This window comes from Apteryx rowi, unplaced genomic scaffold, assembly GCF_003343035.1.
Source record: "Apteryx rowi isolate R43461 unplaced genomic scaffold, aptRow1 scaffold_773, whole genome shotgun sequence".
Taxonomy (NCBI): Eukaryota; Metazoa; Chordata; class Aves; order Apterygiformes; family Apterygidae; genus Apteryx; species Apteryx rowi.
Window position 1 is genome coordinate 199,312 of NW_020451064.1, and position 23,049 is coordinate 222,360.

The following is a 23,049-nucleotide window of genomic DNA, read 5'->3' on the forward strand; positions in this document are numbered from 1 at the left end:
GCTGCTATCTCCTTAGAGACATAGTAGGACAGTGACTATCCCTTGGTGTATGTACCCTAGAGCACCATTTTGTGGCTGAGGTACATTACAGAGTCCAAGCTAATAAGCTCAGATGATACTTGCTAGTACTGATGGCAGAAGAGCAAGCAGGGAGAGGAGGCAGCAGTGGGAGCATGAAAAACTTGCAGAAACTTGGGAGGAAGAGGAACATGCTGTGAGAAATGCTAGTGATAGTAAAGGCAGCAGCCTGAGAGAAAGACTGTGTCATACTGTCCTGAAAATTAGCTATCTGAATGCCCTTACCTTAAGTACCTTCAGGTCTGTGGTTCACTCTAAATGCATATGGGACCACTAGAATAGGTCTCTTTTCTTTTTCTTTCTTTCTTTTTTTAGTGTAGTGCTTTCATTTCCTGTTTTTTCTCGAACTACCTTCAGTGTGCATCACTATTACCTGGGTACCTAGCTGGATATATATAGTGTGGTTTTTGCATTAAATAAGATAATCTTTTGACATACTAGAAGATGTGAAATAAGATATGGCTCATATGAAGAGATGGCTCATATGAAAATAGTTAATACTTTAATTAGTGACCTTCAGTATTTTGATATATAGTCAAAACAGTTACCCTTTAAAAGCAGCAGATTTAGGAGAGTAAGTATTTTCCAATGCTTGTTTTCCAAAGATTCTATATAAGTGTGTATGTATACCTGTACATATGTACTGTATGTAGATACATGTGCGCGTGCACAGGGATGGACCTGACAGTTTCTCTCAGCTCAGCTGAAATCTGCGTTTACTGGCAGCAGAGGGAGCCATTGAAGCTTTTATTGATTATTCAACAAAGTGGTTTTTTTTCCTTTGGTAGGGGGGAAGTAACTAGCACTAATCTAGCGCTAATAGCACTAATCTAATCAGAGGTAGCTCAAGGTTTCTCTGCAACTGGCTTTTGCTCGCCTATGGCTGAGTGTCCTGTGCCTCGGAAAAGGAAATGTAGGGGCAAAGATGCAGGCAGCCCCGCCAGGAGCAGCGGCCCTTGCCCCGCGCTGTCGTCTCCTCCTCCTCCTCCTCCTCCGGAGCCGAGCCGAGCCGAGCCGAGCCGGTGGCAGAGCGCAGAGCGGGGCCCAGGCCCAGGCCCAGGCCCAGGCCCAGGCCGAGCCCGGCAGCCCCCCGTCTGCGCCTCGGCGCTCCGCTCCCCTGGGCCGCTTTCTGTTCGCCGCTGCCCTGCACTTGGCCTTGCAAGTCCCTGCTGCAATTATTAAAAGGAACAAACGTAAACTTCTCCCTAAGCCAAATTTTTAATCAAAGAGGTGAGAACGAACAGGATCTGTGTGGCTCACGTCAAAACAATAGCTGCCTACATCGGTTGCTAATTAACATGAATGCGTGACTCTGGAAAAGTAATTCAGAATTAGGGTGGGATATGTGTATTATTTTTTTACAGCTTTTGATCATTTGTTTTGGATGTGATTACTGTCGGGCCTTTAGTATGATTCTTTTTCACAGGTGCTAACTAGATGTATTTCATGTGCAAGTCTGCATAAATAGATTAATCACTAAAAATTAACAGTAACCTAGATCAGACAGCAGCACTGTTCTGGCAAAGTATGCAGTATACTTTTAGATTAACCTCTGTTGCATTTTATCCACCAAACTGAATTTTTTTGGGTTGAAAATCTGTAGTATTCCCTCAGTTCTGGAGATAGCTTTTTCAGGAGAGACATGGGCATCTTGGGGGAAGCTTGCACTAGCTTTGATCGCAGCAAAGTCTTTTCATATAAATTCCAATATCTCGTATTGGAAATACTGAAAATTGCATGGAGAAACTAATCTGATAAATGTCCCTGTGATAATTTGATATCATCTTATTACTGAAAGAAGTCCTCAAATGAGAACTAGAGGAAAGTAAAGCTTTATTTGGAAAGTAACCATTAGGCACAAGAGATGGAAGCAACCTATGTTATTCATTCCAGGAGATTCTTAGCCAAATCTCCCTACTATGTGTCTTCAAATCCTTAAGTGTTTTTTAAATCTTACTCATACATTCATTTTGCTCCATGTACTCATAGTTGTATTGCTGTTGTCACTTTAACTTGCTCTGCTTTTGGGTAAGTCCAGGTGATTTACGTGCTGTCTCTTGGTACAGCTCTAAGTGTTAAGAGCAGAGGAGAGCATATGTGGTCACATGTCCTTGAAAATCTGTGGCCCTCCGTGACATTAAGGTGAGTAGCTGAGGGTGTTGCCTTGCTCCTGCGCCGCTTCTGCGCCCTCCTAAGAACCAAGCCAGCCCCCTGTGCAGTGTAAACAGCCGCGAGCTCAGCGAGCAAATAAATAAAACCACAGCCTTCATGTGACACAGTTTTATTGTGGGGTTGGTTCCGTAGTTTTTCTTAAGTCATCTACAGCCTGGCTTAATACCAGGAAGCTGTATTTCCTGAAGGACTTGTTTTGTTTGTTTTGCTATAGAATAAAAGGTTTTTCGGTTGGCAACATAGATTTGAATTGCGAAGTACAGCAAAAACCTGTTAAGTGTGGTGTAATCTATAGTCATTGCAATCAAGATTCAGAGCAGGGAGTGGTGTAACCTGTGTAGATCGTTTATGATGATGGTTGTGAACTGGCTGCTTGTGAATTGTACTTCAGCAAGCTGATTAAAAACACAATCAGGATAGCCATCACCTTCAGAGATTCACCAACAGAATTGTGCTCGCTGAATTAAATGGTGCGGGGGAATGCTGCTGTCCTCACGTTGAAGGAGGAAGAGATGGAGGGGTGAGGAAAGGGATTCAGACAGTCGGGCACTACCCAAGAGAAGTGGAGGACAAGCTATATAATAGAGATCTGTTGTGAAGTTGGATAAGCCATGTTAACAAAACTAAAATTGTATTTAACAATAAAAAAATAAAAAGAATTAAGCTGTTAAATCATAACTGCTTACATTAAAGCACAACATTTCTGTAATCTACTATACAAACTGGGAAGCACATCCAGCTTTTTTTTTTTTTTTTTTTTAGAATTTCAGCAGCTCATAGGTTGAAACGGAAAAAGTGAAAAAGTCACTAAGCACCTGGGACAGAGTTCGCTGAAGTGCTGAATCGGGAGTACTCTCATCTGTGGCTGCAGAATGAATATTACTTTCTTCAGTTTATCCAACCAGTTCAATTCAAAGATTGCCTGATTTTAAGTTTGGGAAATGAATGTGAGGGCTCAAAATGAGGAAAAGTTTTAAAACAAACCTCCTAAACTGCCAAGGGAAATTTCTCATGGGGAAAGAGTCCCTAGATTGAGTTGTTTGTCTGCATATGTGAGAGTGTGAAATTTGGAAAGCCTGGCCAGGGACGGAGCTGAGGAGTCTTCATTTCGTGATGGTAGAAAAAAGAAATTCTTTGCCAAGGGCACTTCTTATTGGAAAATTCAATAAAAAACTCTTAGTCTGCTTCAACAAAAACTCTTAAACTTTGAGATGAAGACATTCTAAAATCTAGAAGCAAACAGTGCCTGAAACAGTTTTGTTGGTAATACTTCCTTTAAAAATGGATTAGTTTTTAATGTAGACTATGACTTTGTTAAATTTGCTTTCTTATGTATTGAGCATGTTAAAGACGTTTTAATACATTTAATTTTGAAGTGCTGCTCTTGCGCAATTTAGATGGATTCCAATATCATCTACATGCAAGGGGAGACATTACAGTTCAAGATAAATAATCTATTAAGATTCATCATTTCAACTTAATTAAAATATACAACTTAAGCATTTGAATAAACTTATAAAATATCATATGCACATGCTTTAATAAATGTTGATATATTCTGTTCTCATTTAACCAAATGTGATATATCAGCAGGRATTAATCTTATGGAAAATTAAATTGCATTTAAGAAATTAAAACTACAAATACAACACAAGGTCAAAATTAATTTTGTTTATATTAAAATCAGCATTTCTTGTTTCATGATTTAAATGATGATAAAAATTGGTATTTTTAGGTTACTTTAAAGCAATCAGCTCTGAAGGATCCTTTAGAAAGTAATAGACTTTACTGAATTTTTATTTTTAATGAGAAGTCTCCATAGCAACATTTGCCTGGCTGATTGCCTTTGTTTCTTTAAAAGAGAAAAAAAAATCTGTGTGGAATTTATCTATTTCCAAGTTCCAACTTCTTGTTATGCTTTTGTTTGCTAGACTAAACAATTCTGTAACATCAGATTTCAGTTTCTGCTATTGCTCTGTAAACAAAGTTGCCCACTAACATTCTTTCTAAGACCTAAATCAGTTAACTTGAGTCTTGTGGACTGGGCTGCTTGTTTGCTTTCCATTACTGTTGACATATCTGTAATCTCTGCAGTGGTCTGAAAATTTTTTCATAATAATCCAGTGGTGATCCACTGTCAAATGAGAAACTAATATTTTTACACCTACTCAATATTTCATTGTTTATGTACTGAAAGGCTACAATATCCTTGTAAGCTGTATCATTAGCTTCAGAGGATAATCAGTAAAACCTGAGCTTCCAAGATACAAAGTCTTTCTTAGAACTTCTGCCATTTATAATAGTTTTCCATCCTGTTATCTGTTCTTTATTACTACATGTATGTCTTTACGCTTAGCTGGATAGAAATACATCAAATATAGAAACATTAAAAATAGATGTTTTGGGCAGCCAGCTCACTCATGTTAATTCCTTTTGTATCAAAGGAAAACCAAAATATTTAGGCTTCACTTTATGTGAAGAAACAGCTAAGAATTCTTGACACTGTCTCTTTCAGCTGTGAAATGGTGGAACAGAAGGGGAATGAAGCTGTGTGGAAAGCTGCATGAGGAGGTTAAGAAAAGTCTGAATGTTGGAGACGCCTCATTCGATTTATGGAAGTGCTCTCTGTATCCTGCAGATTTGAGGTATGCAGATGCCTGATTTATTTTCTTGTTGCTAAGAGAAGCACTGACCAGTTATTTTCTACACAATGAATGTACTTATTTTACATTCTATTTTGACTTTTTTGTAATGGGAACTTGGTTTGCAATAAATGTGATGTTTATGGCCCAGCACGGGATTTAAGTCCAGGGCCCTGGGATTATGGGCCATACCATACAACAGGTTCGTTACAACCATACAAGAGCTGCCTGGTTTGAGGTGCCAAGGGAGCGTGTTTGTTTTTAACATCCCATGCAAAGAGGTGCAGGCCTACAGCGTGTTTTAATTCTCAGCAAGCAAGACCAAAATATGCTTTAATCTGCAACAAAAGCTTAGGTTGGAGGTTACCAAAAAAAAAAAATCGAATCAAGAGGATATTGAAAAGTTGGACGGATTTCCTAGGGTGTTTGTGGCATTTCTTTCTTCAGCATTTTTAACTTAGATCTTTTCTCATAATCTGTTGCGCTGGGCGCACTCTCAGCCAGGGCCTGTCCCAGCGCCCTGCCAGGGARCTGGGCGGCCGGCAGCTGCGGCCCTGGGCATTGGGCACTGCTGCAGGGCTGGGGTCAACCTTGCTTGAGACAGCAAGGGACAGCAAGGCTGTATTTGCATAGGGCTTTAGTTTCACAATATAACAGCAGACATGCTATTTCCCATCACAGCCATAACTAGTAATACGTAACGTGCAAATAGTCTCCCAGTGTGGTTCAATATTATAGTAATGTTTGATACATGCACATGCGTGTATAAAATTTATATGCACCTATGAAAAAGCTTCGAAGTGCAGTGCTAAATGTTACTACTTAAAACTGCTTCTCAGCTTTGCAGGTCTCTTTGGAATTTGCATCGTGATTTGCTGCTAATGCATTTTTACAAGTGACGAAACAGTTGCACGTATAACTTGCACTGAAAAGGGAAGAAGGTGCTAGAGAAAGAATGAACACTACTATGATATTTTTAAAACACATAAAACTTTATTTTACAGATACAATATGGTGACTGATCTTTAGCTGTGTTTAGTTGTCTTGAAGCTGAAACTTTAGTTTTTAAATCACTTTAGGAATATCATTAACACTTTGAGAAATGGAAATCTTGATTGGCTTTGCAGTATTTGGAAGAAAAAGGGGAATCTGTATTTAAACAAAAATATTTTAAATATCTACACATTGCTTAAAAACCCTACCTCTTAATATTCTTATCTTTAGATAAGATTATGTTACTGATTAGACTAGGATTCAGCATTCACTGTTGGCAAATATATAGTTGGTGCTTTTCGTGTATCTAACAAAGGATAAATTTTACAATATTTCTTTTATGTAACTGTTACATAATCAGAAAATGAATAAAGTACAAAAGCCACGAGATGATCTTTCATATGTTTAAATTAGTTTTAATAAGAGTTTATAATAGACTCAGAAACCACAAAATTTCAAAATAAAATTTCAAGCACTTTCTATTTCAGCCATTAAGATCCAACTTTTGATGACATGACAGCACCAAGTCAGTCTCTGTATCTCCTTTGCTTCCCACAAGAAATCTAACAAGACCAGGTTTAACATACTAGTGTGAATATCAGAGAAAGAGTAAACACTCCAAAATACAGGCTTGACATTTTCAAGTCTTTTGCTTTACTCAACTAGAAAGCGCGATCCCTTTCCTGCTTTATGTTTAGGGACTGCGGTGGAGTCAGAGYGGGGACCACACTGGCTCTCACTGTTTGTGTATAAACAGAATGTATCTCGCCGGGGACATTATGAGACACAACCTGTTTGCAAACTGTAGTGTTAAGACAAGTGAACTGTGCTGCAAAACTTAGGAGAGTTGGGAGGTTCGCAGGCTGCAGTTTCACAACAATCTGAGTCTACTTATCCAGCAGGATTGAGTTTGGACCAACTCCCCAGCACCTCTGACACTGCATGTGCCATTTTTGTGAGCTACTTCAGCTCATTAAACCAGCAGAAAATTATTCACTTTTGAATTGGGTTAAGCTTCTGCCCTTTTAATCAACTGAAGCAGGTCACTGGGGGTTCAGAAAAGGTCTAGGGTGGGTGTAAGGGAAGAGATGAGGTTGTTATCCTGCCCCCAGCTGCACGTGCACAGATTCAGGCTTAAACGGATGGAACTGTAACCACAGTGGAATGCAAGTCAAGCTGCCTTCCTTATTTTGTACTTTATTAGACCATACAACTTTGCATCAGTTTTGTGTTAACATCATGAAAATCTGTGGTTTCTAACTCCATGGTTTCTATAGTTCTGTTTTAAATAATGGAAGCTTTTTGAACCTGAAACATACAGTGTTCACAGATCCTCCTGAGCTCAGACCTGAAGGAAATGTTTGCATGAGCCCAGGTGAGGTGGGCATACAGCAGAATATCCTGTGCAAACAAATGATATTTTGCCCTCCTGGCTGGCCCCACAGAGAAGGATCTTATTATTACCATTAGCCAAGGGAGCTATTCTGTACCTTAGGCAGTAGAAATTAAAGGGCCATATTTTAACAGCAAAAGGGACAGAGTCCCAATTCCTTTTATTTGTGCTATTCATAACAGTGGTCCATGTGTACAGCACATGCATTCATCTAGATCCAGAATAAGATCATCAGTGTATTAGAAAGAAACCTTCGTCTAGTACTCATTGTCATCTTCCAGATCTTCCCCTGCGGTTGCAGCTTCCAGTGCAGCCAGAGCTGCTGCCACTTCTGTGTCTTCCTCCTCAATTTCTCCATTGATATCTCTGTGGTCAGGGTGTGTGGGTGCCTGTGCTGCTTTGGTAAGGGTTTTGGCAGTGATACCGTCRGGAATGTCCTCACTCAGATTTACAGAGTAAGTTTTAAAAGGTTCAGTACTGCTTTCCTTCGTGTGCAAAGGAGGAGTTAAATAAAGGTCCTGGTCTTGTTTTGCTGAAGGCCTGGTGTTTTGATCTGAATGTGCATAATTGATTGAAAAGCTATCTTTTTCAATATAGTTCCTGGTCTGGCTGCCATTTTGGGGATAATCTACATCTGGCAATTGTATGGCATTATTTTGTGTTTCCAGTATGGCACTTCCTATAAGAGAGGTGTTTTCCCCTGCCAAGTGGGAGTTCCCATCTTGAATACTATTTGGCTCTTTACAGGCTGACTTGCTGTGACTGCCTGCTTCTAGGTCAAATTTTTGACCAGACTCATTTGGTTTGGTGTAGAAGTCTTTGGTGCTGACTGAAGAAGACTCTGCTGACAAGCTGAAGGTTCCCTGTTTGCTGGCTTCCTTCATTGGGCTTATGTTGGGATTGAGACTGGGGTGTGCTCCAGCGCAGGAGTTGCCACCGTTGACTGCAACATCAAGCTTTGCAACACACTTTCCAAGGCCRTCCTCTTGAAAAGCATTTCCTCTGTGGTTCCAGAGAGTTTCTTTTGTACTGTTTACCTGATTTTTATTTTCTGTTCTCTTTAACTCATCCTTCTGGAGTTCATTTTTGTGTTCTTGAATTTCACTATTCTGTTTGAATTTGAATTTATTGCTGTCTTGCTCATTTTGTTTGTAGCTGTTCACTTTGTGAGTGTATCCAGGTGATTGTGCTTCTTCTGGATCAAAAATATAGCTGGTGTAGGGAAAATTTATAAAGGAAATGTTAATTATACTGTTAAATAGTAGARTACAAAAAAAGATTATGCTTAACTTTTAAGCTGGTGATTTTGAGGAACTCGTGCCACTAAGCTTTACCTGGGGTCCTTTGATGTGAATGCAATGATGAACTGTGCTGTAGTCTGCAGTTTCCTGGGGGAGACAGTAACTAACCCCTGGAGTGAGATTCACCAGGAGCATAGAGAGATGTCAGCTAGTTGTTCCATGTTTCCAGCTTTATTTTTTATTTCCTCTTGAGGTTAGATTAGCCAATAAGTAGTCATCATACAGACTGTTTATTTAATATGTCCTCATGTAACTGCCAAAATCTCTCTCTCTCTCTCTCTTTTCTTATTTTTTTTTCCTGGTATCCTTCCTCTCAAGTCTTGTCTCTTTGTCCTTTTCTTTTTGTATTTTTGTACTCTCCTCTTTCCTATTTTACTCTGTTTTTCTCCCCCTCCTAATTTTTTCTTGACTTATTTTTTTTTCAAAGCCTCTCTTTCTTCTTTCTCTTTCTCCTCTTTCATACCACCAGCTTTCTTTCCTGCTTCCTTACCTGTTTTAGAGATGTGAYCAGGAGCAATCATCAAGTGGGGCTGAAGTGTTGTCTTTCTAGAACTGGCAAACTTCTACTGAGAGAGACTTTTAATGTGAGAGTTCTTCTTACAATTAACTACATTTAAAAGCTACGGAAGCAAGGATCTGCAGCTCATTTTCAGTGTTTAGGGGAGAGGGAGGATCTGATAAAGTCTATTCTTCTCACTACTAACTGAGAAAAAAACTTTGTTAAAGATGAATTTTGAATGTCGCACACCTTTTCTGTGGGTTAGGAAATACAGAAATGAACCTTGATTACAATAAATCAAAAGAATGTTCATAGGAAATCAGAATACCTGTACTCTGACATGACTTTATAAAAATTGTAAATTTTTGGCTTAATTCCAAGCTGGTAAATAGTCTTAAATTAAGCAATAAATATAGAGGAGCACAGACGTATGTTTTAGTGCTTTTCTTTTTTMGGTCTAAATGTTTTTTGTTCTGTTGTACCTTTTTATCATTTTGCAGCACCTGCACCCCATCTGGATTTTCTTTAATCTGAAAAGAGAGGGAAAGCAAGGGAGAGGGGAAATGAGTGAAGCATTATGAAATTAATGCATGGGCAATTGCATTGAAAATGATGCTCATGTTTAGAAGGGTTTTATTGGTTAAAAAGAGATGCCTACACAAGAGTGATCTAGTGCAGTACAGTTCAAGGTCTTTCTAGGTTCCTATCTTGCATTAACAATAGCCTTTAAATGACGTCTGGGGAAGAAGTTAAGGTTTTAAGCATGTAGTGGTGTTCTCCCACAGTATTTTCCTAGCCTCCAGCAACTTTGTGGCTTGGAGCATCCTAAGTCAGGGAGTAGTGTTTCTGTATTTGGTATCCATTGACTTCTCTTCCATGAATTTATCTACTTGATTTCTGAACTCAGTTAAGCTGTTAGTATCCATAACATCCTGTAGTGAGTTTCACAGCTCAGCCTTGCACTGTGTGAAGAACCACCTGTTTTTGTTTGATATGATCCTGTTTCCTACTAGCAGTATTTCATGCCTTCTAGTTCTTGTATTAGTGAGCATTTCTTCCTATTGTCACTCTATTACATGTCCTGTACTCCCCCCTCAGTTATGTTTTTTGGCCTGAAGAATCCTGGTCTTTTTAAATATTACCCATCTGTCATGCCTTTAGATGGTCCTTGTCATCTTTCTCTGGATCTTATCCACTTCTATGTCCTTCTTAAATGAGGGGTGGGAACTGCAAATGCAGTGTTTTCAAGATTTGGGGAACCATAGATTTATTCTTTCCTAATAACTCCTGCCCCAGTGCAGTTGGCTCTGTGACAGCTAACTGTGGTGACATTGCTCATAGGGCCATCCCTTTTTCCTCTGGTTAGACACAGACATATTGTTGGGATTGGTACTTTATTATGCACAGTGCAAGTGTTGCACCTGTATTTTACTGTAAATTCTTCAAAGTTTGACCAGAGCTATCAAAATGCTGTGTTTTACTACATGTCTGTATACTGCAAGATTTGTGTGTATGTGCATCATTGCCTGATTTAGTGAGATGCTAAGCACCACCTGTTATGTGGTTCATAACAATGAAGTCTTTTATTATGAGCAGAAACAGTTTGTTAATTTGGGTCCTTGAGAACTTTTATTTTCTGAACCTAAAGTGAAGAGACAGATCTGAACCTCCCAAATCCTTGAAAAAACCCTATTCTTCTTAATTTTATGAGTTGGGGCTATCTTAGCTCGTGTTAATGGAGCCAGGATGTGCTGTAAATCTTTTACCTGTTGTTATTCAGGCCTCTCTTTCTCAGTCTGTTCTACCACTTCTCATACTTTTGCTGCTGCCTAGGGACAGCAGCTCCCTTTGCAGTAAGATGGAAATTGATGATGCAAAGTCAGGGTATTTACTAGAGTGATTTATTCATGAAACACCAAAGGAAAATAGTATTGATTTATTCTTACCAGGTGTGGCCTGAACTGCGTGCCACTTGTGCTAGGAGAAATTACAATCAAAGCTCTATGCAGTACAGACTTATTATCCCACTTTTTTTCTCTAAATCTGACTTCTTCTGGTGTCAGCACTGAACATGATGCCTGATGTCAGGGCCCTTCAGTTGTAGAGCTTCTAAGGGGCTTGGAGCCATTTAGCAGCTGGCTTTAGCCAGGATACAGCTGCTTATAGCTATGCTCTTTGTCCTTGTCTGCACCTGAAGTGCTCTGGAGCAGAAACTTCTCTAAAGAGTGGCCAGCTGCTGTAGCTTGATGCCTGTCAGGAAGGCCTAAAAGCCAACTGCTTTGCTTCCTCTCTGTCTGGTGGTTCTTCTCTCCCTCCTTCAAAAGCATTCTCCCTTCTACACCTCTGCTTTTTTTTTTCTTAACCTAGAAAATGTGATAGCAGAAATTCTCAATTTTTCTTCTGGAGACTATGCAGTAATAACTGGTTGAAGTGGCCACATGTGCTGATCTTTCTTCTGCGTGGTTGCTCTGCAATGTAAAGAAATTTGGACAGGTTTGGCTAGATATGAGGCTTATTTGAGCTTCTTGTGTAGTCATCCTTGCCAGACAGAGAGGAATTTGTAATATAATTTGTTTTGATCTTTTTGAAGGCTGAATTAGCTATAGCCTTTCTTTAGATTAAGACTGATTTGAAGCAAGTTCAGTTAAGTCCTGTTTTAGTTTAACTGTCATCTTTAGTTTTAGCATAAACTTGCTTCTAAACTGGAAAGAAACAAAAACTGCTTAAAATTGACCAGTGGGTTAATTGATTCAACCTTCAAGTGCCTGTGGCTAGCAAGTTACTGTATGTTAGGCAAGCCACAATAACTGTTTGTGTCTCTGATCTCAGTTCATGGGAAAGGCAACATAATTTGGTTTAGGTTCAGTCTCCTTCTTTAAAGACCTAGCTAAGCTACAGTAATTCTTGCTTGCCATAGGCTAGGAGTATGCAAATATTATTTAAGCTTTACTAAATAATGATAACTTCAATTGCAGTCAGTTGCCTTGTGAGCCCACTGAAATGTCCACAAAGCCTCTGGTTTGGCTTTAAAAGTTATAGTTCTGGTGAAACCACTCTAGGTTTGTATGTAGACCAGTTCTCAGAACAGATGCTGTTTCTAGCTGGGTGTAGACACTTCAGGTCAGACTGTTTCTGTTTAATCTTTTCTCTGACAAATTTTGTTCTGAGTGCTCATATCTGTGCTTCATAACATTTTTTTGGTTTAAAAAATCTTGCTCATAGGTTTTAACCATTGAGAAGTGCTAATTGCTTGCTCTCTTCCATTTGGTTGTAAAGAGGTTTGTGATCTTTGTAGAAAGCAATTATAAATGGGAATTACTGTTATTTTCATAAGGAGCACTTTCCTGTATGTTTTTTCTTTTTGTATGTACTGTCTGAATTGTCTCTGTGGTTACTGTATTAAGCTTTTTAGCTGATTAGTTACAATTGGATTTGTCCTCTGGCATGAATAAACTAATACTTTTGGAAAATATTTTATGCTGTATTATCTTATAAATTATTTCACATCCCTCAAGTAGGAATAGAGTTTTATGATGTCACTGTTAGATGACTGTTGTTTCTTGCCCTTCTCCCCCATGTTTGTAACACTTTCAAGCCGGGGTGGGAAAATAACTCTGGGGAACAAGTTGTTTTTACAGCATGAAAAAGCATGCTTTAATCCTACTTATTTTGTTTAGGTACTTTGCTCTAAAGACTTGTGTACTGTGTGATCTTCATGGTTCCATAAAAAAATAAGTAATATTAATAAACTCCTGTCTGGAGTTTGAAGCAAACATATGCTATGCAGACTCATTTCAAAAAAGGGAGGTGGAGGTTTAGAGGGTTGAAAAAATGGATAATGATGTTATCTGAGACTGAAGTTAGGAAGAGTAAGATGTTGCATTCTTTGTTGTTCAAACTTTTTTTTTCCTTTGTTATAAAATTTTATTCTGTTAAATATGCTATGCTGCTAAATTGTCTAGATATTGTCAGATTAACAACACATGACTTAGAATGCTGCTTTTCAGAACACTTTGGGGGCTATCTCCAAATACAGTCTGCCTGACTAAAGTAGCAATAAAATGCTTGACCTTAACATTTAGATCCTCCGAATTCAGGTCAACTGCTATTAAAGCTAAACATCATTCTTTTTCAATCATGAAATTCCTATAGGCCTGTAAATTTCTGTCATTGGTTATTACGTAGTCACTTAATTCTGGACATCAGCCCAACACCTGGCATTAAAGCTTTACTAAAATTCAAAGTATAGATTTTTGTTTTTCTGGACTTATACTGGAACACTTGGAGCGTTTGCAGGAAATGGAGTTGTCAGGAAAGAGGAATGTGGAAGTCCTAGGTTTAAAATGCTTAATTTTGAACTCTGGCTTTTCAACTTTGAGTAGCCACTGAATCTCCTAAAATGTGTCTGTGAGGTTGAGATTGTACCAGTTTCTATAAAATAATCAGATTCTTGGAGCATGAGAGAGAAGTAGGACAGCTTTGTGGTCTGCACATTCAGTGTCAGTGCTTGCATCAGTTAAAATATTTTGCTTTGATGAAGGAGATGGAAGAGACTCAGCTCTGTGTATAGTTCCCTCAGCCACTCCAGTAAACCTTTAGTTGATAGTGCGAAAGATGGTCTAGTTATAAGTTCCTTGCAATACATTAGAATGAGTGTTTGCAGAGATCAGTAAGCTCTGATATTACAAAAGAGTGACTCTTTCTCTTCCTTTGAAAGAAAAAGATATGGAAGGGCATCTATTTTAAAATTAGTTGGAAAAATGCCCCTATGGTTATTAAAGAGGTAGTCAGTGGATTTATTTTGAGGAGAGCAGAACAACAATCTCCTCAGCAAAATAAATGCTGGAAACGGGGAGGCTGAGGAGTGGATTCCCTGGTAAGAGAATGGAATGGGACTTTTCTTGAAGTGTGAGACCTTGCTGAGAACAACAAGAATGTATAGTGGCTGGCTCCAAAATGTAAATTTGCATTAAAAGCCACAGTGTGCTTTAAGAGAAGCCTACTTTGCTTTATCAGATTTGAGAAACACAATGTATCTAACTCTAAATTATGTAATAATAAAGTAGCTTGTACTGTCTATTTAAACTGTAGCTGTATTATGGATAAACAAGAAGACAAATGAAAGGCAACGTTATAAATAGGGAAGGTCAAACTTTTTTCAGTCAAGCAAAAYGGTTTGACACTCTTGGAAGCTTGTGTGGAAACAGAAAAAGGCCAATCTCCTTTTTCTCTTGTTCTTGATGTTTTGGTTTCTCTTCGATCTTGATTTCTGGCCCCCTCCCATCCACCTGGTGTAGAAGCAGAAAGGTGAGGGGGCGACATATTTAAATGTTATTTTCAGTAAGTCCCAAATTGATTAATCCTGGCTGGGGAGTTTTGGTCTGAGTCAYTTTTTTTTAAAGCTGGTTGATTTCTGTCTCCCCCACGCTCTCATCCAAAACTGGTGCTTGCTGAGCTTTTGCTGTTTCTTTGGTTTCTCTCTCTCCTCCATCCTTTCCTGCTCTAGATTACAAAGTAAAGAGTCTTTTCCTATATATGTACTATCTGGGCTGCTAAGCCTGAATGCTGCATCTCCTGGTGGCCTGTGGTACCTCTTTCTGCTCATTTTTTCAAGTGGAGGCACCTTTCAGAGCAGACCTCGCCAGTGTGTGCCCTGTCAGTCTGCTGCGTTGTGCCCTCCTCCGTGAAGCCCGCCTGTCCGCAGGTGCCAGGCTGAGGTCCCGTCTTCTCGCGTGGACACAAACCCCGCTCTCCTCAGAATGGATTCTGCCTGCCTCACTGTTAACACAAGCACAAGCTACTTAGGTTTTCTTGCTACCCAGGTCTCATACAGGTGCCAAATGCTAACCAGCTAGGAGACGTTTACAGAAGCAAATGTGGGAAGAGAAAAGTGTCTGCAGAGAAGTACATAAGGACAGAATATAAAGAATTTGGGGTGGGAATAACCTTAGACAGCTCTTGCACTTGTCAGACCTCTCCTGCTGGGAGGTGCGGTTTGCCTTCTGTGCTGAGGAGGCACTCGCACCTCTCATAAAGATTTCAAAGGCTGTCCTCAGCATCTGCCAAGGTCTGAGAAAGATTCAGGTGTGCCTAACTGCAGGGGAGAAGCGCAGCGTATTATTGAGGGGTGGAGGCAGAGCARCAATTGATCTGGATGACAGGTAATGTAAAAGAAACATGGAAAGCCTGTGAGACAGATGGTAGAGCTGAGAAGACCCCAAATTAGAAATTTAGGGAAGAATTAAACATGCAGTAGAAAAACACCAACCTATGGCAGAGGGAGGAGAGGAAGAATAATAGGGAAAAGGTTGTAAAGGAAACAAGAAAAGGGATATAGCTTTATTAGCTATACAATATGCAGACTAATCACTACTGTTGGGTGAATACCATCCATAGAGTGTTTCACTTTGCCTCAAATACAAAGAACTCTTCAGAATCTGCTATTCCTGTACCCTGCTAATTATGCTGAGGCTGGACGTAATGAGTCTATTCCTTCCCCTGGCAAAGGGGGAGAGGGGGAAAAAAAAATCCTGAGCCCAGCATCCATCCTGCTAATCCATTGTGGAGACTGATACCCACTGGTGAAAGGCTGTGGAGCTGATGGATCAGTGTCTTCTGAAAACATTACTTTTTCRCAAAATTCCAGATCTGTAGTACTGTGTCTGAAAGTTATAGTCCAATTTTGCTGGAACAGTCAAATTTAGCATATAGGTGACAGCCACACAACTGTGAAAAATTTTACCATGTAGACTGTCAGATCTTTTCCAGTGAGTCTCTGAATTCTTTGGCAACTCTTGTCTTAGCATAATTGTTATGGAGGCAACAATTTGATAACAAGTCTCAAGTCTGTGTTTAACTCTGCATTAAGACCGATACTTTTAAAGCTGAACTGAAATCTATCTACTTCCTTTTTTTAATGGATTCTTAGTCTGAAAATTTGTCAAAATAGGGCTTTAGGGAGCAAGTGAATTGTCATATATAATCTAACATAAATCAACTAACTTGAGGAAATACGATGATATACTCCCTTACAGAAACTATAAAAGTCCGCCTCAGGGTTTTTTGTCTGTTTTTCTGTAGCTTAATTGACTTCAGACTCTTTGTTCACACTTTCCTAAGGTGTAATGCTTATGTGTCATTTTCATGCTTTAAACATCTTGCTGTCCAGCCCTGGTGAGACTAGCTAGCTGTGCAATCCCAGTGCAAGAATATGAGCTGCGGTTTGGCTCTGAGTCACAGTTCAGACCCTGCAGTCTACATTGCTCTGCAAGAGAAGGAAAATGTGCAAGTGTTTTTCCTGGTGCAGCTTGCTTTATCCTCCTGTTCTGAGGAAGACATGTGCTATGTTTGGGAACAAGGAGTGTCAGAGTGTTTGCCAGAAAGAGCCTTATGCTATCCTCCTGCCTAACGCAAGGTTATTGCCAAGGTTATAGCTGCCTGTCCTTCCCTTCATTACTCCTCCCCCTCAAATGTACTCTTTTCGTTTGCTTTACAAACAAAGCTGGGGAGCTGCTCAGGTCTACCTGCCAGTTTTATTCTCCACTGAGGCCTCATTTACCAGCTGATCTGTTTGCATGTATCTCCAGCCCAGCTAACTGCAAACATGAGAAAAGTTGACACAGAAGAGGGACCTATCAAAGACCATATAAACCTTCTTCAGCCGCAGTGTAATTACAGAGGTGACTTATGGGAGTTTAACCTCGGCTGTTTGACTCCTATTGCTACTCTGCTTGTTCATTTTCAAATCAGATCTCCTGTTTTTCACAGATAAATGTCATCATTGCATGAATATGAATACTCATTCTCACAGTCTTCACCTGTTGATAAGAATCTGTATGTATTTTTTGAAGATGATTCTGTATTAGAATTAAAAGTGAGGGAATTGTGCAACACAAGAGGCTGCACAGTTATATTTATGATAAGAACTTTCTGAAGAAGTATGATCAAAAATGCAATTTTTTCTTTTGCAGGAAGACATCATTCATAATTCCATTGCTCTGATATTTTACCATTTTTTCTAATAACACGAAGTATCCTTTATGGCTTATGTCTGCCAAAATCCCAGCTTTTTCTGAAAATTATTTGATTGCATTTCTTAAAACCATTTTACTCAGAAAAATTAAAATCTGAGTACTGTTGAATGACATGGCATATACTCACTGAATATATGACCTGCTGTCATCCAAAGTTATCCCATTAATCTATGCTTAGAGGACCTTTTTAAATCTCTGACAAGCCCCCCCCCCCCGATTTGTTCAGATTTCTCTTGAATACTCGTATCTTCATTATCACCCGTTAAGCTCTATCACAGGAAAAAGGAACTGCAACATTGCGGTTATCCCCAAATCTAACTTCCACAATCCAGTCATGTATCTTTCCCTGCCTCTCCCCTTGTTCTCCCTGGCCATGCTAAATCAAGCCAATAGGCTGTATGTTGTTTGAGGCAGTGGCCTGGTTCTTTATGTGTTTCTGCGAGTGAAATGGCAAGCTCGTGGATGATATTACACAACTAGTACTAATTATGCTCCGTGTACAGACAATGGCTGTTTGTTTCAATGAGGAGAGAATTTGATGTATTTTGTATGCTATTCAAGGCATGAAGTTTGGGGTGGTTTTTGTGTGTAGAGGCTTAGGGGTATTATTTATGATTATTCCAAATGTAGTCGCGAAACAGACTTAGACTCATGGTAGTTTTTTCAAGGGAGAAAAGGAGCTTTAACCAGGGCAGGTATTAAAAAATGAAGATTCTTATGCCTGAGAATTGTGCCCTGCTTGTTATTTGAAAATTTATAGGACTACCTCAGTTATGGCTTCATAAATTTTATTGCTTAGTATTCTGACATATAGTAGTTCTTTTATTACCAAGGAAGTAGCTCTGATGTCACAAAATATTTTACTTCAGTAAGGTGATAAATGACAGGAATCCTTAAATGACAAACCTATACAAGCAGTCATAACAAGGGGAAAACAAAGCAAGTGACCTTTACACAGAATTGTTTCTAACTAGCTTACCCCCACGCTTTCCAAGAAATTACAGACCAAAGTGATTTACTATTAAGAAACAGTCAATAACAAACACTACACTTCCCTGATGAGCAATCAGTGAAACATCAGCTAATTGCCAAATATGGCCTAMTCACCAAAGAGCTGATGGAATTTGTCTTATCATGGTTTTAACATCTGTTTGTGTGGTGATGTCTGAAAATGTCTACATGTATTGTTTATCCAGGAAATTTGCAATAATAATAATTGACAAAAATGTGCACTTGCTGTGCTCTTTGTTCCAGGATCTCTGCATCAGCAGTAGACATTAATTACTGTATACATGAAATAGTACAAATTGAGGGTTATATCCTTGGATTATTCATGACAGCATCCAAGGGAGAGTGCGGCCTCCTAGCTGAGAGGTGTGTCTACTGTGCAGGACTCAATTATGTGCTCTAACTGTGGGTGCATGCTGTGGTGTTTCGCAGCCCTGGGGAAGAGCATCCTGCCAGCGGGATGCCCAGCTCCAGTCTGATGAGAAACTGCTCTGAGTGCCAGGATGCTCAGAGCAATGGATCTATCTGCTTACATTCCTATTCCCATTCAAAGAGCTGAAAAAGGTCAGATTTGGCCTGTTTTGATATTACAAAAATGTGTGCTACTTAGCTTACATATCTGTAGTCCTAATATCAGGAAACTCTATCAAATACTATGTTACATGCCAGTGCAAATAACCTTAGCTGGAATAGGAAGCATTTGCTTTGGTGCAAACATCAGAATTTGCTCCCTTTTACAGCTGCTCCCCCACAAGGCATCTAGCTATGCTTTTTATCAGGTCCCAATGGTATTTCTGCCCCTACCTTGACCCTTTTCCCTCTATTTCATGTGGCTGTTTTGCCCCAAACTAAGATGCAGTGGCAGGCAGATCTTAGTGCAAGGAAGTCTGAGTCTTGCCAGCACAGCTTAAGCACACCTGCACTTGTGATTTGCAGGTGTGTTGGCAGAAGGGGAAGGTAATGAAAAGTAGATGCTATCAGTTTTGCAAAAGGCATTTTGTTTTAGGTTGTAACTGCTGGTTATTGCCTAAATTGATCTTCCACAAAACATAATATTCATAGTTATGTTAAGCCCTGTTAGCTCCTCCTCAAAATGTCCTGCTTTCCAAACCAATAAGGTCAGCCAGATCTTCCACTTACCCCTAGTGGCTTCCTGACAGTATTACTCTGCATATGAAGTCCCTTGTTGACTTTTGATCATAGCTGTTGCCCCTTCTCTTCCCAGCAGGCAGCCTTCCTCTCTCTCCTGCACACTGTTAAAGGAAGAGATGTGTTTCCCAGACTGGGATCTTCTGCATCCTGTTGCCTTTATGAGCAGAATAAGCTGTTCTCCATCCCTGATAGCGCTGGGCTCTCAGACACCAGCCCATCTCTAGTACTTCCCCTCTTTCCAGCCTTTTATCCTGTCTGCTCCCTCCCTCAGTAAACAGGCTCTAACGTCCGAGGCTGCTTGTGTGAGTTGTTTAGGGCATGGTTTTGCTGGGCGCTGAATGTGAGAGGCCGGATACTCTTAAGTGCGGGAGGAACGGCTGGCAGCAGCGGTGCTCTGCCCTGGGAAGTGCCCTCAGCACCTTGCAGCATGTGTCCTCTGTGACTAGCAAGTTTGCGGGCAGCCTCTGCACCGCTAGTGCCCAACTCAGTGTTTTGACATACCTGAACTTTGAAAGGCACTGAATACTTTTAAAATACAACTGGACCATTCCCATTTCCACACTCTGTCAGCGTTTTTCACTTTAAAGTCATTATTGTGCTATTTCATTCACTGACTAATCTCTGTGGTAGCTGTAGGCTTTTTTTAAAACGTCTCTGAGAAAGTAAGGATAGTTCATAGTGAAGATGGGGCTATTAGTAAGGCCCTTAACACCATGGTAGAATGCCCTATAGTACATGTGGAGTGCTGCTTAGAGGTGATCTGAACATGTCCTTTTTCTTTGTTAAACCCTTTGCAATTGATTTTAAATATTTATTAGAAATTTAAGAGGAAATAATGCGTTCCTTCTGCCTGTTCCTCACCACTCACAGCAGTAGGTCATAGAGCATTTCCCTACCCCCACTATTTACCATACAGAATGTTTGTTTTATTTTAGGCGATTAATAAGAAGAGTGGAGCAAAGGGTAAAACTCTCACAATCATTAGCCGGTTCACACAAGAGAAAAACAAATATAGTTTGTAGCATAAAAACACTCATTTCCGCTTCAGCCAAGCTTATTCCCTACATCTGTTCTTCCCAAACTTACATCACTGTCTGGTGTTTCAGTTACTGAAGTTCGCATTTCCTATCTTTTAAAATTGTTAATCCTATTTATTATAATGATTTGTACTCTAGGGGCTCCTAAAACCTGGAATCATATTTAAGGCCATATTGTGCAGAAATAAACATAGAAATGCATTCGCTTTCCCAAAGGATGCACGGACTAAATGTGTGACAAGGCAAAAAATGGATACGGTAAACAGATGGTCATGTACATGTGAAAGAAGCAATCAGCACATAAACTATATTTAATTTGTTAATTGTGTTAGGCTAGGCCCATGTGGGGATCTGTGTTTGGAGACACAGTTGGAGCCTCAAAATAGCTATAGCCAATTTTTCTGTAATGAAGAGGGATTGCCTCTGAATTTCATCTCTTTCAGGAGGTTAAGGTATCTCTTTGTGGACTTGTTTGACTTGCCCTTTGGAGAATGGATTCTTGGATTTCAATCCCTGGTTTGAAAAACCTCTTCTTGATTGTATCCAATGTCTTTTAAAAATATTTAACGTAGAAACAGCCCTAGAATCAGAGACTGAGAGGCATCCTGCTTTTTTTCCAGCTGAGCAGCCCTGCTGCTGGGCTATAATTCACTTTCCCTTTTGCTTGTGCYCTCTGGAATTATTCCCTTCTGAGGGGCACAACTTCAGCAGCCTACTTCACAACATGTTGTTGAGGACGTCACTTTGATAGCTGAGAGACATGAGTTTGAGGCTGAGGGACAAACTGAACCTGGGCTTTCTGAGAGAATTTTCTAACCTTTTGAATGCTATCTAAAATAATCACCACCTGCACTGCAGTTTTGGCTGGGAGTTGCTGTGGCTGCTGTGTTTTAGGTTGAAATTTGTGCTCTCAGTCTGCATGGCCTTAATGCACCTACCAGGGTTTGTATCCTCAACAAACACATGCAGTTTCAGTCCCTAGGAACTCTGATATAGCTGCATCCTACTGCAAGGGGTTTGTAAGCTCTCAGCAGACTCAGCTGGGGTATTCAGCTGAGATCTGAATCACCTTGTCCTTCTTGCCTTACATGCATATGGATATCTGATTATAACTCCTTATTCTTAACTTGGGCTCCCTGTCCTATCATGTATTTGGCTGGACAGTCTTTTTTGATTCCTACTATAAATAAGACTATTTGTTCGTAGGCTTATTCTATGGTTCCCAGAAAAGCTTGGCAGGAGATATTTTGCTGAGGCCTGTCAAGATGGTGACAACTCTGGCTATGTCTGGCTATTCTAGGTTTGGCCTCTTCCAGTCTCACTGAAATCAGAGGACACCTTTCAGTTTACTTCTAAAGAAACTTGATGAGTCCTTCAATTGATCAAATTATGACTAGCTTTCTATTTCACTGGAAACACTGAGGTTTTTATATGTATATTATTGTTCTATACTTTTTTTTCCCCTCCTAACAGCTGAACCATTTCTTCTGGCTTGAAAACTACATACGGTTCAGAATCCGGTGCGTTCTCCAGTTGGTCCATAAGACCTATCTTTAAAGTATTAAGGAAATAGCATAAATAAAAGGTCTTATGATAGCTTTCTTACAGATGTTTCTAGTTCTGTGTGCAGAGTTAGCTGGAGAAGTGAGACTTCAACCTCTGTGTCTGGATGAAAGATGAAGTAAAGAAGAAGGACTTAAAAATGTCACAGGACTCAGCAAATTTAGGTGAGAAAGAGTAGAGAGAGAGGAACAATCTTGCTGCTTGTTCCATCAATATATTAAGGACTTTGGTAAAGTATATGAGTGCTGAGAAAATTCAGCAGGTACTGAGGGGTCAAAGACATTGTTAAAGATAGCAATAGGTCAAAGATGCTGCTGTCTCTGGTAAAAGATAAGTTAGAAATTATAGCTGAATTTGAGAAAGACAGTTGCTGAGGTCAGAAAGAGTATGAAGTTCTGTGTCCAGCCCATGACAGATTCACTTTTGGCTATGTCTGTCTTTGCCTGAGTGAGGTGGTGCTGAGCAAACTCTGATAAATTGGAGTGTGTAATGAGGCATAGCCAGAGGACCTCAGTCTCTGTGTGTAACAGAAACATGAAGTAGCACTCAAGTCAGGTACTCAGAAGAAAATCAGGATATCCCTGGTCACTCAGGTCACTGGTTTGAACGGGTACAGCAGTCCCTAAGGCCCTTTAGCAATGCAGGATCAATATGGCAATGTGAATACAAAGTAGATCCTCACCTGGTTCTTTTCTAACCACCATGGTCTGCCTCGGTTTCCTCACTCTCACCAGAGAGCATCAGTAGAATGCAAATAAAGCCAGAATCTGGCTTTCAGAATACTTATTCCTCCTGGGTCTGAACGAACCAGAAACTGCACGGTTCGATTTTCTTTGCAGCACTGACAGGAAAACAAACAAATTTTTTACTTGAATTTCATATGTCAGCATAACTGCCTGCTAAGCTGCTTTTTGCTCTCTTCTGGTTCAGAAGTCACTTTTCCTTAGACTTCCATTTTCAGAGTTCAGAGTAGCTGAAGACAGTGAGTCTGTTTAAATATTGAAATATTTTCTTGACTTGGATTATTTCTCAACTAAATATATATATTTTTTCTCTCTTTTGTGGCCTTCTGGAATAATTTCATATTTGTTGTGTCAATTTTATGGATGCTGTTGTCAATCAGAAATTTTGTTTGGGACATTAGGAAAACTGAAAAGATCCCACAGTCTGTGCAAAGG

At 39.8% G+C, this 23,049-nt stretch overlaps 1 protein-coding gene and 1 long non-coding RNA gene across 2 annotated transcripts; one reads left to right on the forward strand and one right to left on the reverse strand.

Moving 5' to 3' along the window:
• The first annotated feature begins 3,382 nt into the window (after nucleotides 1-3,382).
• LOC112976855 lies at nucleotides 3,383-8,108 on the forward strand. Its single transcript, XR_003257194.1, has 3 exons — nucleotides 3,383-3,513; nucleotides 4,766-4,895; nucleotides 8,026-8,108. It is a non-coding gene; the product is annotated as an uncharacterized LOC112976855 (long non-coding RNA).
• CUNH4orf19 (chromosome unknown C4orf19 homolog) lies at nucleotides 7,536-9,607 on the reverse strand. Its single transcript, XM_026088557.1, has 2 exons — nucleotides 9,561-9,607; nucleotides 7,536-8,490 (listed from the first exon to the last, which is right to left on the reverse strand). The coding sequence occupies exons 1-2, from the start codon at nucleotides 9,590-9,592 to the stop codon at nucleotides 7,536-7,538; spliced, it is 987 nt and encodes a 328-aa protein (XP_025944342.1). The 5' UTR covers nucleotides 9,593-9,607.
• Between the last annotated feature and the right edge of the window lie 13,442 nt (nucleotides 9,608-23,049).